We start from the raw sequence: 18,691 nt of genomic DNA on the forward strand, positions 1-18,691 counted from the left end.
CCCTCTTCCAGATCAAGTACCTTTCTTTCAGGGTTTCTCTCCCTGGGTGAAGGGCTCCCCTATTTTGCCAGCGTCAGGCACGTTCAAGGTTGGCAGAGCAAGAAACATACTCATAGATCATTCCTCAAGGTTTATAAGTCAAAGTTCCTTTTTAAAAAATATTTATTTATTTATTTGGCTGCACCAGGTCTCAAGGTTTGTAAGTCCCTACATTTCTTTTTATTTCTTAAAAAGTTATTTATTCGTTTGTTTATTTGGCTGTTCTGGGTCTTAGTCGTGGCACATGGAATCTTTGTTGCCAATGTGCAAGATCTTTGTTGGGGCACGTGGGATCTTTTAGTTGTGGCACGTAGGATCTTTTAGTTGTGGCATGCGGGATCTAGTTCCCAGACTAGGGATGAAACCTGGGCCCCCTGCACTGGGAGCATGGAGTCTTAACCACTGGACCACCAAGGAAGTCCCAAAGTCCCTAAATTTCTTAAAGGTAAGATCCTGGTCATTCCAAGACACCAAGGCACAGATGATGTTTCAAAGACAACAGAAGAGTCATTACTATCCCCAAAACATATATACTGCCACGGGTGGAAAAGACTCTCCCAAATGATGGTCACAGACACATAGCAACCAACAGCTGTCATTCTCTGAATGACAAGATAAAACCAGCAATATACATTCAAGTAGGCTTTTGAGAAATGTGCTATGAAAATACCAACCTAATCCTGTTTTCCTCAAGCCACTGGGTCTTTCTGTGTATGCATGGCAATCAATCTAAATTAGATGAGAGGGCTGTTATGTGACAGCAGGCCCAAAGATCTCAGCACATTTTCACCCAGCTTGTCACAATTGGGCCCTGTCTCTACACAAAACCAATCTTCCTATCAGGCCCACAGAAACCCTGTATTCAAGCATCATACAGAGAACTGACTGAAAGTTGAATTGGCAACACAGTACTGATGGGCCACCTGCAAGGTAGGACCCAGACAAAGTTCTGTTACGCTGGAATTCATGTGTTTTTTTCATCCATTCTTGACAAGAAGGGTGCCTTGGGGTTCCTAATGGCATGAGAGCAATCATTGTGGCCCACATGGCAACTGGATAAACTATAAAAGACGGTTCTGAGTATGCTCTTGTTCAGACCAACCTGTCAAGTGCTTTGGTGCTTCCAAATACCTTCAGTCACTTCACAGACCCCCAATGTCAACTGTAAAATAGCTTAAACCACTTTACAAATGAAAGTAGCTCAAAGATTAGGCAGCTTACTCATGGTCATAGAAGTATCAAGATACCCTATGAGGGACTCTAGAATTCTAAGCAGCTGGCCTAATGTGCTTTCCATTACACAGTCCCACAAAATGAGGCTAGGTAATACTGGGACAGAAAGGGATAACAGGTAAAGCAAGAATATGAGAAGGAAGAAAGGAGACAGAATTGCGGAAGCCAATAAATTAGGTGCTAGCAGCATGAGACATGTGACTGAATGCCTTAAGAGGACTGAGTGTGTTGGAAAAGAGCCCCTTGTTCTAGTTTTCTTTTCAGCTAACCCATTTGCAATGAGAATTTCATTCCTCTTCAAAAGATGTATAGGAATCTGGATAAAATATTATTTTGACAACAAAAGGGAGCAGAAGAGGGAAAAAAAAATCTAATTCCAGAAGAGCTTTGCCCCAGTCTTGCTGGTGGGCTTTCAGGGCAGACAGGAGGAAACACTGTCCTCACCACCAGTGACAGGTAATTGAAGCAAATGTAGCAGCCTGTTTATGTCAAAGTAAAAAAACATGAAAAAAAATTAAATGTGACAATGTTGTTTGACACTGCTGGTGGTATAGATCAGTACAACCCTTTAGCAGCATAATCAATAAGGACCCGTTGACCTAGTAATCTCAAACTTCAGCACTTAATGAAATACTACGACAGAAAAAAAAGTCCATCCATACAAAGAGGTTCATTTTAGTATGATCCATTTGGCAACAAACTAAATTTCAAACATAAATAAAGCTGGAAAGAACACATATTCTAAGGCTTCCCCCTGTGAAATACCTATGAATGTGGACAAAGTCTAGAGGGTAACAGTTAAAAATGAACAAAATTGAGCTAAAAGGCAGGATGAGAATGGATTTCTCCTTCTAACATTTTTGTTATTGTTATATAGTGTACTGAAGAGACAAAAAGGCCTAATTCTCTCCAGGCTCTATGAATAGCCTAACATGCAAAATAGTACCAGTTGTTATGAAAAGTATACTCACCTGCTTTCCGTCCACTTCAATATCTGCCACATAGTTCTCAAACACTGTAGGTACATACACCTCTGGGAACTGGTCCTTGCTAAAGACAATGAGCAAGCAAGTCTTGCCACAGGCTCCATCTCCAACAATCACCAGTTTCTTCCGGATGGCAGCCATTGCTGAAACACAAGACAAAAGCGTTATCTAGAATGCACAAGAAGCTGTAATAGTTTCAGTCTATGACACACACTTTTCTGACCATGGAGCACAAGCCTCTAGTAGCACACCAAAATATAAAATGCTAGTATACCTTTCCACTTGGCACCAAAAAGTCATACCAAAAATCCATAACTAGGGGGCTTCCCTGGTGGCGCAGTGGTTGAGAATCTGCCTGCTAATGCGGGGGACACGGGTTCCAGCCCTGGTCTGGGAGGATCCCACGTGCCGCAGAGCAACTAGGCCCATAAGCCACAACTACTGGGCCTGTGCTCCACGATGAGAGGCCGCGATAGTGAGAGGTCTGCGCACCGCGATGAAGAGTGGCCTCCGCTTGCCCCAACTAGAGAAAGCCCTCACACAGAAACGAAGACCCAACACAGCCAAAAATAAATATATTTTTAAAAAAGAATGCAACATAATTCTTTAAACAAAAAACCCATAACTAACATTATACTTAATGGTGAACACATTGAAAGCTTTCCCCAAGATCAGGAACAAGACAAGAAAGTCTACTCTTGCCACTTCTTAGGAGGTTCTAGCAATTACGCAAAAGGCAACATAAAAGACATCCAGATTGGAAAAGAAGTAAAATTATCTTAATTTGCAGATGACATAATCTTACATATGGGAAATCCTAAGGAATCCACTAAAAAACTATTAGAACTAATAAATTCAGCAAGGTTGCAGGATACAAGGTCAACATACAAAAATCAATTGTATTTCTATTCTCTAGCAATGAACAAACTGAAAATGAAATTAAGAAAACAATTTCACTTACAACAGCATCAAAAAGAACAAGATAGGAATAAATTTAACAAAAGAAGTACAAAACATACTCTTGAAAACTTAAAAAAACAATGTTGAGAGAAACTAAAGCTCTAAATAAATGGAAAGACATTCATGTTTATGGACTAAAAGACAATATTGTTAAATGGCAATATCCTCCAAGTTAATCTACAGATTCAACACAATCCCTATCAAAATCCCAGCTGGCTTCTTTGCAGAAATTGACAACTGATCAGAAAATGCACATGGAAATTCAATGGACCCAGAATGGCCAAAACAATCATAAAAATGAAGAGCAAAGTTGCAGGACTTACACTTCCTGATTTCAAAACTTACTATAAAGGTCCAGTAATCAAGACAGTGTTGCACTGTCATAAAGACAGACGTATAGGTCTTTGTGCATATGCGGGATGAAACAGGAAGGTGAAGATGGCAGCAGCCAGGGCGGGGGTCCTGGGAGTCCGATGGCTGCAAAGGGCAGCCCGAAACGTGGTGCCAATGGGTGCACGGACAGGTATGGTGATTACCTGAAGCTCCCTGACCACTCACAGCAGGAGAGGGACCCATGGTATGACTGGGACCACCCAGAACTGTGGTTGAACTGGGGTGAACCGAGGCACTGGGACCTAGACATGTATATCAGGAACGGTGTGGACATGTCCCCCACTCCTGTTTCTTGCAATCTTATGTGTAAGCACCTCTTCGGCTTCGTGGCCTTCATGCTGTTCATGTTTTGGGTAAGGGAGACTTACCCCACTTACCAGCCTGTGGGGCCAAAGCAGTATCCTTACAACAATCTGTATCTGGAACGAGGTGGCAATCCCAACAAAGAACCTGAGCTAGTGTTTCACTATGAGATCTGAGGAGGCTTCGTGGGCTTTGTGCGCCCCCTAACTGACTCCTTTAATCCTAGAGATTTTACCTTAATGAAATCCCTAATAAAACTTAGTGCTGTGGTAAAAAAAAAAAAAAAAAAAAAAGACATGCATAGATCAATAGAGTAGAAGTGAGAATCCAGAAATAATCCCTCACCTTAGGGTCAAACCATTTTCAACGAGGATGCCAAGACAATCCAATAGAGGAAAAACAGCCTTTTCAACAAATGGTGCTGAGACAACTGAATAGATATATACAAAAGAAGGAAATTAGAACTCTACCTCACATCATATAAAAAATTAACTCAAGATGGATTACAGACCCAAATGTAAGAGCTAAAACTACAAAAGACATTTTTTAATTAATCAGCCAACAAAAACAAAAAACGTAGTAGGGCTTCCCTGGTGGTGCAGTGGTTAAGAACCTGCCTGCCAGTGCGGGGTACAAGGGTTCAAGCCCTGGTCCGGGAAGATCCCACATGCCGCAGGGCAAGTAAGCCTGTGTGCCACAACCACTGAGCCTGCACTCTAGAGCCCGCGAGCCACAACTACTGAGCTGGTGTGCCACAGCTACTGCAGCCCACGCGCCTAGAGCCCACCTGTGCTCTGCAGCAAAGAGAAGCCACCGCAATGAGAAGCCCACGCACCGCAACGAAGAGTAGCCCCCGCTCACCTCAATCAGAAAAGCCCACGTGCAGCAAGACCCAATGCAGAGGAAAAAAAAGAAAGAAAAAAAAAAAAAACGCAGTAAAATATACATAAAATCTACCACTTAAACAAATCTTAAGTAATAACTTTGGTGGCATTACTCACATTCAACACTATTGTGCAACCATCACCACCATCCATTTCCAGACCTTTTTTCACCTTCCAAAATCTAAGTTCTATATTCATTAAACAATAACTCCCCATTTCCCCTACCTCCCCTCTGGCAACCACCATTCTACTTTCTGCCTCTATGAATTTTACTACTATAGCTACCTCTTGTAAGTGGAATCATACAGCATTTGTCCTTTTGTGACTGGCTTATTTCACTAAACATAATGTCTTCGAGGTTTCTTCACTTTGTAGCATGTGTCAGAATTTCCTTTAAGACTGAATAATATTCCATTGTATCAATATGTATATACCACATCTTATTCATTCATCTGCTGACACTTGGGTTGCTTCCACCTTTTGGTTATTGTGAATAATATATTTATCACAATATACTGTGGATAGTATATTCACAAATATATCCATCACCAGGAACCAAAGAAAAAAGATAAACTGGACTTCATAAAAATTTTTAAAACTTTTGTGGTTAAAGAGAGAGCATCAAGAAAATGAGAAGACAACCCACAGGATAGGAGCAATGTTTGCAAATAACATATCTGATAAGGGACTTGTATCTAGAATACATAAAAAACTGTTACAACTGAACAACAAAAAAAGCAGCTTAGGTTGGTAGTCTGGCTCAGAGTCTCTCGTTGCAGTCAAGGTTGATTTAGACCCAGAATATATAAAGAACTTCTACAACTCAATAATAGCTAGACAAATAATCCAATTTAAAAATGGGCAAAGGGGACTTTCCTGGTGGCACAATGGTTAAGAATCCGCCTGCCAGTGCAGGGTACACGGGTTCAAGCCCTGGTCCAGGAAGATTCCACGTGCCTCAGAGCAACTAAGCCCGCACGTCACAACTACTGAAACCCGCGTGCCTAGAGCCCGTGCTCCGGAACAAGAGAAGCGACTGCAACGAGAAGCCCACGCACCACAACGAAGAGCAGCTTGATGCAACTAGATAAAGCCTGCACGCAGCAACAAAGACCCAACGCAGAAATAAATAAATTAATTAATTTAAAAAAATGGGCAAAGGATCCGACTCGATCTATGACCCAGCAATTCTACTCTAAGAGAAATGGAAACGTGTCCACACAAAAACTTTACATGAATGTTCACAGCAGCATTATTCATCATCATCAAAAAGCAGAAACAAACCAAATGTCTAACAACTGATGAATGGATAAAATGTGATTTATCTACACAATGGAATATTATTCAGCAATAAAGTGTGTGTGTGGGGAATACTAGTACATGCTACAACATGGATGAACCTTAAAAACATTACAATTTGTGAAAGAAGCTAGCTAAAAAGAACCACATACTGTGTAATTCCATTTATTTGAAATGTCCAGAATGGGCAAATGCAGAGATAGAAAGCAGACTGGTGATTGCCAGGGGAAGGGAGTTGGAGGAATAGGGAATGACTACCAAGGGAATAGAGGGGTTTCTTTATAGGGTGATGAAATTTTTCCAAAATCATTCTCAGATGATTGCACAACTCTATGAATATTCTATATACAAATGAACTGTACACTTTAAATGGGTGAATTGTAAGGTATGTGGATATTCAATAAAGCTGTTAATAAAAAAGAAAAGAAAAGCATAAAGACTCCCTCCATTTGGCACAGACTAGTGGTCAACCCCAATTCCCACTATTACCTCTTAGAACAGCACTCCAATTTTTAGTTGTGCACTTTGTTGCCCAGCTAAAAGACTATATTTCTTAGCTTCCCTTATATTAGGTATGGCCATGTAGTTCACTTTGTAGTTCTAGCCCCTGAGATGTAATCAGTATTTTGTGGGACTTCCAGGAAGTTTTCCTTAAAGTTGAAGTCTCATGCCCTTCTCACCCTCTTCCTCCTTCCTGCTGCTTAAATCTAGAGTCCGGGCTGTTTAGAAAAAGTCGTCCTAGAATATGAAGATGAGTGCCACACCCTGGAGTTGGAGGAATAAAGGGTAGAAGGAGCCTAGGTCCCAGATACCTTGAGAGCCACCATCTCAGCCCAACTGCCTACTTCCACACTTCTTTTATGTGAAGGAAAAATAACTATCTTGTTTAAGGTAGTATTTTTCAGGTTCCCATTACCTATAGTCAAACTAATTCTCAACAATACATACTCACTGACAAAATCATGTTGTCTGAAGGGAATGTTTCTCAAACTGGAGTGGATGAGACAATCCATTGGGGTACATGAAGGAAACATTAGAAACTAATTTTTTTTTTTTTTTTGCGGTACGCGGGCCTCTCACTGTTGTGGCCTCTCCCGTTGCGGAGCACAGGCTCCGGATGTGCAGGCTCAGCGGCCATGGCTCACGGGCCCAGCCGCTCCGCGGCACGTGGGATCCTCCCGGACTGGGGCACGAACCCGTGTCCCCTGCATCGGCAGGCGGACTCTCAACCACTGCGCCACCAGGGAAGCCCATGAATTTACCTCTTTAAAAGTCCTTCCTCTATATTCAGTCTGACTGCTAACATCTTGAAAGGATTCACAAACCATTTTCTACTTTTTCTCATGCTCTCAAATTCATGCCAAGACTTTATATACTTTACCCATCTCAGGCCTAACTTGGTATACTGGTTTATGCCCAAAGTCAAGGAACCAGGACTTTCCAGGATGCAAACAAAATGCATCAGGAACTTCCCTGGTTCAAAAAAAGGCTGCTATCTTTGAATAGCATCGTTCCTAGAAAGCACTCAATTCTCAAGAAATAATTCCTCTAAATCTAATGTGGTTAAGGACACACAAAGTGAAAATGCCAGGGAGCGGGCTTCCCTGGTGGTGCAGTGGTTGAGAGTCTGCCTGCCAATGCAGGGGACACGGGTTCGTGCCCTGGTCCGGGAAGATACCACATGCCGCGGAGCTGCTAGGCCCGTGAGCCATGGCCGCTAAGCCTGCGCATCCGGAGCCTGTGCTCCGCAATGGGAGAGGCCACAACAGTCAGAGGCCCGCGTACCGCAAAAAAAAAAAAAAAAAAAAAAAAACAGGGAGCAATCAAAAAGGCTCTTGAAAATTTTCCCTGGGGAACATTTTGCCCAGGAAAAGTATAAAACCATTCAGCTTCTACTGATGACAAAGACAGAAATCACAAGTGATTATGGGATAAAATGAAAATGAAAGCCTACAATTACAAGGTAATTTCTGGGATGCTAGGAGTCTGGCGATACAACCAGAGTTGTTGATCAGATGTGAAAAGTACAAACATCAGAAAATGAAACTCACTAATTTTTCCTGAAATGACCCAGGAATTTTTTTACTCTAGTATTTTTCCTTTCCACTTTGTTATAATCCAATATCTTTTAAAGTACATGGCTTGCCAGCTTGAGAAAGGAAATCACACTGAGCTCTCTGCAGTCTATCTGCCAGATGTATCATTTTCTATTTCTAGTCTGAATTGTTTCAGATATAATTCTTAAGAGCTTTGAGTAGAGGTTTATTTTTCCAGTAACAGTCAATTATATCTATTTAAGTTACCTGTAATAGTATGCAAGTGACTGTATATTTCTTTTAAAAGTTCTTTATATTTTTCCTCAGTTCAAAACCTTCAGCATAAGTTACTGTGCTACCCTCACTCAAGTCGAAAGGAGCTCTCTCATGGTGCTAAAAGGGCACAAAAAGTACCCACTCGGAGTTTATGTTCTCTGCATCACAAAATCAGCCTTTCCTCAGATCTCAAAAAACAATGTGTTCTGGCTGTGAACCAAATATCAGCAAATTACATTAAGCAGTTACTGTTAACAAAGAAAACAAGACAACCAATATTGCAATATATTTCCTATCCATATGTAAATAGAAATGGGTGTCCAAGAAAAGCAACTGAGAGGCTACATGCAGTGTCCCATGTAATCCCTTGGTACACTTGGTACTCAGCAGTCACAAGAGCAGAGAGCTCAGCGACTCTCAGGAGCCCACACCACAGCCCTCCAGTGCAGCACCCCTTTAGAGGAGGTATGTGGAATCTCTGCCATCTCTTACAAGGTCTGGCATTATGAAAGGCACTCAGTGAAGAGCAGTTACTACTACTAGGGTCTCTCTCCTGCCCAGGCCTAACCTTAGGTCCTCTAGCACCTTTCAATTCATACACTATTGCCACCTGTGGTATCCCACATCACTTTCATCTCTCCTGTCTACTGGCTCCTTCTTTCAGTCTACAATAAAGTGCAGGGTGCCCTATTCTAAAACAAGAAATCTCCACATCCGTGCTTTCCTCTAGTAACCTTCCTCTCTCTGATCTGTTTCAAAGAAAAGGTACAAATTTCTGCTTGCTTCATACCTACTCACTTGCTTAAATTCTTCCCATCTGCATTCTGCCCAAACTTCTACTGAAACTTTCTCAAAAGTCACTAATGACCTACCTTCACAAAATCCAGTCCTCATTCTCCTTGATATTTTTTTTTTTACCACCATACCTTCCTATCCTTAGACCTCCTTGACAAAATATGCTGATGTGCTGATCTCTTAAGTCTTCCGTCTCCCTAGCTACAGCCTCCACACCTAACGACTCCCTTCAAGATTGTTTTTTTCCCTCACTCTCCTAATACTCTACCTATCTCTGGGGGTTTCAGTTCTTCAAATACTACTTTTATGCACATGATTCTCAAATCTCTATCTCTGACCCAGTCCATGTTCTCAAACTCCAGACACACCTGACCTCTGTGCTCTGCTTGCATATCAAATTCAACGTCTCCAAGACATCATCCCAACTTCTGTCAAGTCTCTTCCCAGTTCCCCCAATCTTGGTGACAAAAACAAAATTACACTCCTAACACACTCAACTCACGGTAGAAACCCTGAGGTTAAAAGACTCTTTTACTTCCTTTGTTCTTCACAGTATGACTACTGTCAAGTTCTGGAGAATTCTACCCCTTCACGGGTCTCACTTCCACCACTAACACTTCCCCTCGCATTCCTACAGTCATCGTTTTCAGTTCAAGTCCTCAGTACTCTCTACCTGGAAAAAAAAGCAAAAATCCAACTGGTTTCCTCACTTCCCTTCTATCTTGCCTGTTGCAGCCAAATCCTCCATTCCTATGCCTGGGCTTCAGTCCATCAGTCTTTGCTCAAAGGCCTTTAGAAGGTCAATGCCACAATCAGGTCAAGACCCATCAGCCTTAACCTCTACGACCCTCTGAAATTCTAACAGCAAAACCTATTTTATCTTCACAACTTCTCTCCATTCCTTATACACCTGGTTCTGTTAACTGGCCTTGTAAAATTCCTCCACCTCAGCTCAAAGCAATGCCTTCTTTGAAAAATGTTTCCCTTTCCCCAGAAAAGAACAACTCACCTGTCCATCTCAACTACCACCTTCTGTTTCAAAGCCTATTTCTGGTCCTACGGCTTCCACTCCCAAAAATGAGATGCTGCTTAAAACTGGGGCTTTGGACTGCTCTTGGTTCTTATACATATCAGTTCAGCCACTTTTACCAGGCATCCTACCCTATGTGAGAGATGTGGCAGTTTATTTCTCTGTGCTTGACTCATATCCATTCCTGAGGTTTAAGTTCCTCCAGGACAGGGACTATGCTTCTGGCTTGGCCTATCCCTTGGAACTGTATTCCCAGCTGCATTAATGTGGCAAGGATACACTGAATGGGATCCATGTACAGAGCAATAAAGTCTAAAGAAGGGGTATGTTTCCCCAAAATACTGATGAAAAACCTAGTCTCAGAAAACTGAAATTCCACTCAAACTACCACAGGTCAAGCACTAAAATACTGAAAAAGACTTAGTGTGTAATACTAACTGGAGCTGGACATGTGCTGTACTCAGTAGAGAATTTCAATGACATTCCTTTGAAAAACAGACTACCAAAGTATATCAACTGAAGCTACTTCTGCCTGACTTACCACGGACGTTTTTGGAGTCTCAACATTGCAGCTTCCCCTCTGGTCTGATATACCATATATAATGTTTGCTATCTGCCTTTCAAAAGTCCCCAATTTTAAGTACATACTTCCTACCATCACTGTATTGCAATTGGATCCTTCACACATCTGAAAACATCCCTGTAAAATGCTGTTAGAAAGCCAGGTAGCACCACAGCAAAGATACATGCTCTTAGTAACTACTCTTCACAGGTGGACAGTGTGCCAAGTATACTGGGCCCAGCCCTGCCCCCTGATTTTCAAGGCCAAGAAAATTCCCAGGATGGGAACAATGGCGTTATCAGTGGCTGTTGCAACCTCTCAAAATCAATCACAACAATGACAAATTAAGGTGCGCTGACTTAGATGTGGATGGAGCCTACCTTGCCCCTGTTGCTTTACTTTTGGGGTTTTTTGGCCGCGCCGCACAGCTTGCAGGATCTTAGTTCCCCGACCAGGGATTGAACCCGGGGCTCTGGCAGTGACAGCGCTAAGTCCTAACCACTGGACTGCCAGGGAACTCCCCTGTTGCCTTGCTCTGATGTCAGTTACTATTCTACAGGCAACATGAAAGCCCCACAGTCTTCCTGGTATAGTCTCATTCACTAAGTTACTGACAACCACACCAAAAAAGTCAGAAAGACCTTCTAACTCTGTGTCCAGAATGCTTTAAGCTACAGCAATAGGGTGAGCTCAACAAGGCCACATGGGTGGCTGTCTGCGGCTGGCATTCAATGATCTAGTGGTTAAAGCACAAAATACAATAAAGAATTACTAATCGCTATTTAAAGGTTTCTATTAGAAAGCAGGAACTTTTGTTTTATTTGTTCAAAGACTCAAAACTTATCAAAGGTTGAAACTCAGTACAGGACTGGCCCTGCTGCTAAGAAGCAGTGCTGGGAGTGAATGGCAAGAGGTCACCCTTCTGGAAACTACCACCTTCCTTCCATAAGAGGAAATAAGGGCTGTCTGGACATAAACATCCTCCCTGAACAGCACTGAGGGCAGAGGGGAGGGAAGAAGGCAAGAACAACTTTTTTATGATGTGCAAATCCTGGTGGACATAGTCACAAGTACTTGGAGCAATGCCCCTTTCAAGGGTGATTCTTCTGCTGGCATTGATGATGAAGCACTTTCCGAGGCATACACCTCACCGGCCCCATCAGAGGCTTGGGTTTTTGGAGGACAACCACTACTGATACACTTCACTGCCACATCTGATAGTGATGCCTACTGCTAATCACAGGCTACTTGTGGCTCTCAACTCCATTTCTGCCTCACCCTATTACCTGACATACAACTTCAAAAAACACACTGTGCTAATCATTCTCTGGTTCTCTCGTTAACGATACAAATGGTGTCATAAGTTTCAAAATATGCTATACTACAACAGATCTTAAACTGCGTGGACCTTGATCAGCCACCATGACAACTTACACTGGTATATCACAATGTACCTGTTACACATTTGATAGGAACTGATTTGATCCTGAACTCCTCCAAAGGCAGGTTTAATTATCATTCATTTTACTAATGAGAAAAGAAGCTTAGAGTTACTATATTTTACTGAGTATAAGGCCAGTATGTTATTAAAATATATTTTCAAACTGAAAAACTGTTCTAGCATATAAGGTACACAGTTCTAAAACTTCCAATTTTAGAGAGGATGCTGAAATGTAACTTGTGCAATTGGGATAGAAAACAAAGGATTTACTCATTGCCAAAGAGCCCTACAAATCAACCAAACTCCATTAGCCTAAATTTCTGCCAGTAAACAGATAAAATAGGCCAGGTCTACTAAGCAAACATGTCATGGAAGCCCTGTGCCAAATGACACACAATGAAAGGCATATGATGTCCAATTGGTCAGGGGGAAAGGGGATGGGGGAACATGACACATACGAAAAAACGTTATTCTACAGCGTGTTATATATTATACAGTGGATATATACACACACATATAGAAGCTTTCTTAAAAAATATTTCAATTGAAGTATAATTCATAGGACTTCCCTGGTGGCCCAGTGGTTAAGAATCCACCTACCAATGCAGGGGACACAGGTTCGAGCCCTGGTCCCAAAGATCCCACATGCTGTGGAGCAACTAAGCCCGTGTGCCACAACAACTGAGCCCGTGAGCCACAGCTACTGAAGCCCGTGCACCTAGAGCCTGTGCTCTGCAACAAGAGGAGCTACCACAACGAGAAGCCGATGTACCGCAACGAAGAGTAGCCCCCGCTCGCAGCAACTAGACAAAGCCCATGCACAGCAATGAAGACCCAACGCAACCAAATTTTTTTTTTTTTTTTTTTTTTTGCGGTATGCAGGCCTCTCACTGTTGTGGCCTCTCCCGTTGCGGAGCACAGGCTCCGGACGCGCAGGCTCAGCGGCCATGGCTCACGGGCCCAGCGGCATGTGGGATCTTCCCGGACCGGGGCACAAACCCGTGTCCCCTGCATCGGCAGGCAGACTCTCAACCACCGTGCCACCAGGGAAGTCCCCCAAAATTTTTTTAAATAAATAAATTAATTTAAAAAAGAATCTGCCTTCCAATGTAGGGGATGTGGGTTCGAGCCCTGGTTGGGGAACTAAGATCCCACATGCTGTGTGGGGCAACTAAGCCTGTGTGCTCTAGAACCCACACACCACAACAGAAGATCCCACATGCCACAACTAAAGACCCGATGCAGCCAAATAAATAAATAAATATTTAAAAAAAAGAAATATAATTTACATACTATACAATTTATCCATTTAAAGTATACAATTCTGGGGATCTCAGTAAAGCATAATGATTATAGTTAATGATACTGTATCATATACTTGAAAGTTGCTAAGGAAGTAAATCTTAAATGTTCTCACTACAAAAAAAAGAAATGGTAATTTTGTGATGTGATGCTTTGGTGGTAATCACTTTGCAATATAAGTGTATCTAACACTTTGTACATACTTACACAATACTATATGTCAATTATACCTCAATAAAGCTGGGAAAAGAGGTATACAATTCAATGGTTTTTGGCATACTGCATTATTTTTAGAAGTTGTGATAATATATAACAAAATTTGCCATTTTAACCATTTTTGTATATAACTGTGATATTATGATATATATTTATAATAAGAAATATACATATATTTCTTATTTGGTCTTCATCCCAGCTCCTGGAACACAGCTCCTAAAACCTTAGTAATTTCCTAAGCGATATGTGCAATGGAGAGTTATTTGTTATAATATTTGGTCTTTTGGCCTCATATAGCTCCAGTGTAATCAGGGTGAAGAGTGTCTTGCTATTCATAACAAGCTCTTTTCAACCATACCTGAGTTTAAGTTAATGAGGTGACTTTTGGAAAATCCCCAAGGATGGGGACTGGTTGCCAGGGGAACCAACCATGTGATTAGAGGGTTGGAACTTTCAGTCTACCCCCACCCCCAAACAGGAAAGAGGGGCTGGAGGTCGAATTAATCGCCATTGGCTGGTGATTTAATCAATCATACCTGCATAATGAAGCCCCTCCCAAACCCAAAAGGGTTCAGAGAGCTTCCAGGTTGGTGTTGTGAGAATGACACACCCGAAGAGCTCTCTGTGCCCCTTCCCACATACCTTGCCCTATGCATCTGGCTGTTTCTTTTATAAGAAACCGGTAATCTAGAAAGTTAAATATTTTCCTGAGTTCTGTGAGTCACTCTAGCAAATTAATTGAACTCCAGGAGGGGGCTGTGGGAACCTGGGGATTATAAAGCAATAAAAGCAGAGCTCTGGGGCTTCCCTGGTGGCGCAGTGGTTGGGAGTCCGCCTGCCGATGCAGGGCACATGGGTTCGTGCCCCGGTCTGGGAAGATCCCACATGCCGCGGAGCGGCTGGGCCCGTGAGCCATGGCCGCTGAGCCTGCGCGTCCGGAGCCTGTGCTCCGCAACGGGAGAGGTCACAACAGTGAGAGGCCCGCGTACCACACACACACACACACAAAAAAGCAGAGCTCTTTGGGTCTTAAATGACAGATTCACAAAATTAAAAGTTGACTTGAGGGCTTCCCTGGTGGCGCAGTGGTTGAGAGTCCGCCTACCGACGCAGGGGACGTGGGTTCGTGCCCCGGTCCGGGAAGATCCCACATGCCGCGGAGCGGCTGGGCCTGTGAGCCATGGCTGCTAAGCCTGCGCGTCCGGAGCCTGTGCTCCGTAGCAGGAGGGGCCACAACAGTGAGAGGCCCGCGTACCACAAAAAAAAAAAAAAAAAAAAAAAAGTTGACTTGATTCAGATATAAAATTTGAAACTTTATTTAACCCAAACTCTGCTTGCTTTGGTAACTAAGCCAAATTTCTTTCAAATGAAATTACTCACCTAACAAAATTCTGTTACTGTATCTTTAACCTCAAAACATTAGGGACCCAAGTCTAACTAAGAAGCTTCACCTCCATGTGTCTTACAGAGTGATTTACATTGCTCTAAAGAGGTGAGACCTATACTTGGCCCAGGTTAAGGTCTCTGGAAGAATCTACTTATAAAGAGAAAACATGCAACTTAAACCATCTCCATCTACACAAGCCAAGAGCTGTTGAAGGGTACTGGGAGACTAATTTGGCAACAATCATTTAATATTATTGGTAGCCTTTAAGCAGAAAAAAGGCTTTCCTGAAATTCATTTCAGGACACAATCTATATGAGTTCTCCCAAAATAAAGTAGAAGGTCTTACTGCAAAGGACATCTAGCCCAGGATCTAGCATTCCAACTTTTTTTCTAAAAAATTCCTTAGGCAGTCATCAAAGTACCAGCAAGATAATCAGCTTACTCAAGCCACAAGCTAGAATTTTTCAAGCTCCCAATGAGAGCCCAGATATGGTAGCAGCAGATCTGAAGTGATGCCCAGTACTATCTCTGGCAGATGCATTCTGCTCAAGCCCTCACAGTAAGCCAAAGAACTCTGATCTCAACACAGGCAAAGCAGTTCTGAGATATAGAGAGCTTTAGTTTGTGGCTCACGTTCCTATCTAGTCTCAAAGTTATGTTCTCCCAACCCTGTCTGTCCCAGTATTATTAATGGTGGAGGCTGTCTTCCAAAATGATTATTTCCAGCCACTATGAGCTGATTTGTAAGCTTCTGAGTGCTGCCCCCAATTCTTATACTGTTCTGCTAAAACTTTATTTAACCTAGGTTTACCCAGACAACTTAAGACAACTTAAGAGTTCTTTTGCCTTACCAAATCATCTATGTAAGGACATTTCCTCATGATGACACAAATGGAGTAATGCTGAACCCTGAATATAAACCACTGCCTTATTCTTTTTTTTGTGTGTGTGTGTGTGTGTGTGTGTGGTACGCAGGCCTCTCACTGTTGTGGCCTCTCCCGTTGCGGAGCACAGGCTCCGGACGCGCAGGCTCAGCGGCCATGGCTCACGGGCCCAGCCGCTCCGCGGCATGTGGGATCTTCCCAGACCGGGGCACGAACCCACATCCCCTGCATCGGCAGGTGGACTCTCAACCACTGCACCACCAGGGAAGCCCCCCACTGCCTTATTCTTAATTCTAAAAATTTTATTTTCTAATAATGAAGTGAGACCCCATTTGCAAAAGGGAAAAGGCATTTTCTTAGATGGAATGAAAGCAAACAACAAGCCAGCACCTATTCTGGCTTTCCTAAAAGTGCCCCTTCTTCAAATCAATTCTTCTAATACAAATTTCAATTCCTTGAGTCATGCTCTCAGGTAGGTGTGAGGAAAACCAATAGAGTACAGTAAAAATATAGAAAGTGTAAATGATAGGCTCAACTCTTTCAGCTACATTTGCATTTTAAAAGAGCCTATAAAACCCAAATAAACACGTAGTAGACGATTACTCCATGAGAGATGAACCTTCCTTGATTATTCCTCAATCACTCTCAACTTCACTGTGTATGTAAAAAAAAAAAAGGTGGGGGAGGTTTTACAAAGAAAAGAGAACAAAGACTAAATCTCAAAAGTCTTAAGATGTCAGAGGGAAGCAATAAAGAAAACCATGATACAAAGCACAAGGAATGAAGTGTTAAAAGAACTGATTAATACCCCAGGAGTTAATCTTTTGGGGTTAACAACAACAAAAAAATTTTTTTAAAGGTATTTCACGAAGTGAGCACATCCATGTAACTACCACCAAGATCAAGAAACAACACCATCAGCATCCCAGAAGGTCCAATGTCCCCTTCCTCCTAAGTCATTCCTGGACTAGTCTGATTTCTTTCACTGTGGATTGGTTTTGCCTGGGTTTAAATTTCTTTGCTGATCTTGAACTTTGTTTGGGGCTACTTTATTTTAACAATCTTTCAGAGATTCATCCAGGTTGCTTCAAACAGCACTTGGTTTACTTTCATAGCTGTGTCGTATTCTGCTCTTGACTGATTATTTGGGCCTTTTAGGAATACTTATGACAAATCTTGCACATGTTTGGTATACTTATTTACTAAACAATTTTGTGGGTTTATACCTAAGAGAATGTTTTGCTTTAGTATATACTACTAAACAGTTTTGCAAAGTAGTTATATACTCCCACAAGCAGTAAATGCTTCCCATTCAATGATACTTTTTAAATTTTAGTCAAGTTGGTGGGTGTGTAGTGATATCTCATTATGGCTTTAATTTGCATGTCTCTGATGACTAGCGGTGTTGAACACCGTTTCCTGTGTTTACTGGCCATTTTGGAAAGCTGCTTTTGTGAAAAAGGATTACCTTGAACTAAGAAATTCAATCCTACTGGGGAAATAAGATACCTATGAAACATACTAAGATGTAGATTGAGATTTTTAACAGAAGCCAAAAGAGTAACAGAGTAGGTTAGACTATCAATCACTAAGAAGCAGATAAACAGATTTCAGAGAAATTTTAAGACTCATTGAAAATTATTCTGGGGTACCTGGTAGGTGGTGGGTGCTTCATTTTACCCCTATAGTGCATACACTGATTAAGAGGTTCTCAAAGTTTAACATGCATCAGAATCACCTGGAGAGAGGGCTTGTTTAAGCCCAGATTAATGGACCCACCCCCAGAAGTTCTGATTCAGTAGTTCTGTGGTAGGGGCTGAGAATCTGCATTTCTATCAAGTTCTCATGTGATGTTAACACCACTAATCTAGGGACCACTTTGAGAACCAATGAAGTGTTCTAGATAGTCACCTTAATAGGACTATTTCATTAATTGAAAACTAAAGACTAAAGGATTAAAAATACAGGGAATTAAGTCTATTATTAGTGCCTTACAATATTTGCTTTTGGTTCAGTGAGTTATTTTTAATTTCCAATCCAATTTAATCTAGGAAGACTCTAGAATGTTGTACACTAAACTCTAGGTGCCAAACAGCTCCAGAAAGCCTTCAGGAAGCTATTCAGACAAATGTGAGTCAACATCATGGTTACACAAACATGAGGAAATCACCAGACTGCTGTGTGAAATGGAGAGAACTGAATGTTAATGCATCATTGTAGTGTACCTACCCAAGTGCAGGAAGCAGCCACTCTAACAGTTGAAAAGTGTCTGAAGGACAGACCACTCCCCCACACTGTGCAACCAGGTAAGCAAGACAGGCAAGAGTGCAAATAGGCTGTAGTCACCAGAGGGAATCATTAAGACTTGTAAAAAGAAGTGTGAAAAGAGCTGGCCACCACTTATAAGTCTTACTGTAGCACAGCTTCCTGAAACTCAGAAAGCTACTACCCTTGCTTGACAGATGATGATCTGAACCCCTCCATGAGAGTAAACAGACTTAAGACACACTAGAACCAAATCGATGACTTCACAGCAACTCAAACATACTCAACAAATCTGGCAGCTCTCTTCCCCTGGTATGTAAATGACATTCTGAAAAGAATGTGTACAAAAAAATCATAAAAGGATAGAAAGCTAGGGAAAACGTGAAATATAATTTTTACA

At 42.0% G+C, this 18,691-nt stretch overlaps 1 protein-coding gene and 1 pseudogene across 5 annotated transcripts in view; one reads left to right on the forward strand and one right to left on the reverse strand.

Moving 5' to 3' along the window:
• RHOA (ras homolog family member A) overlaps window positions 1-18,691 on the reverse strand; it is a 51,450-nt gene that overhangs the window by 8,235 nt on the left and 24,524 nt on the right. For 3 of the 4 annotated variants that reach the window (XM_082664771.1, XM_082664769.1, XM_082664770.1), the window contains one exon: window positions 2,244-2,401. In XM_082664771.1, the coding sequence (XP_082520897.1) occupies window positions 2,244-2,399 (156 nt within the window). In that variant the 5' untranslated portion in view covers window positions 2,400-2,401. Of the gene's footprint in view, window positions 1-2,243; window positions 2,402-4,259; window positions 4,312-18,691 lie in introns of those variants that run through there. The other variant, XM_082664772.1, reaches the window with a different exon arrangement.
• LOC309829058 (NADH dehydrogenase [ubiquinone] 1 beta subcomplex subunit 8, mitochondrial-like) lies at window positions 3,657-4,242 on the forward strand (annotated as a pseudogene). Its single transcript has one exon. The product of its transcript is annotated as an NADH dehydrogenase [ubiquinone] 1 beta subcomplex subunit 8, mitochondrial-like (transcript).

This window comes from Grampus griseus (genome assembly GCF_964374135.1).
Source record: "Grampus griseus genome assembly, chromosome: 10".
NCBI classification, from domain to species: Eukaryota; Metazoa; Chordata; class Mammalia; order Artiodactyla; family Delphinidae; genus Grampus; species Grampus griseus.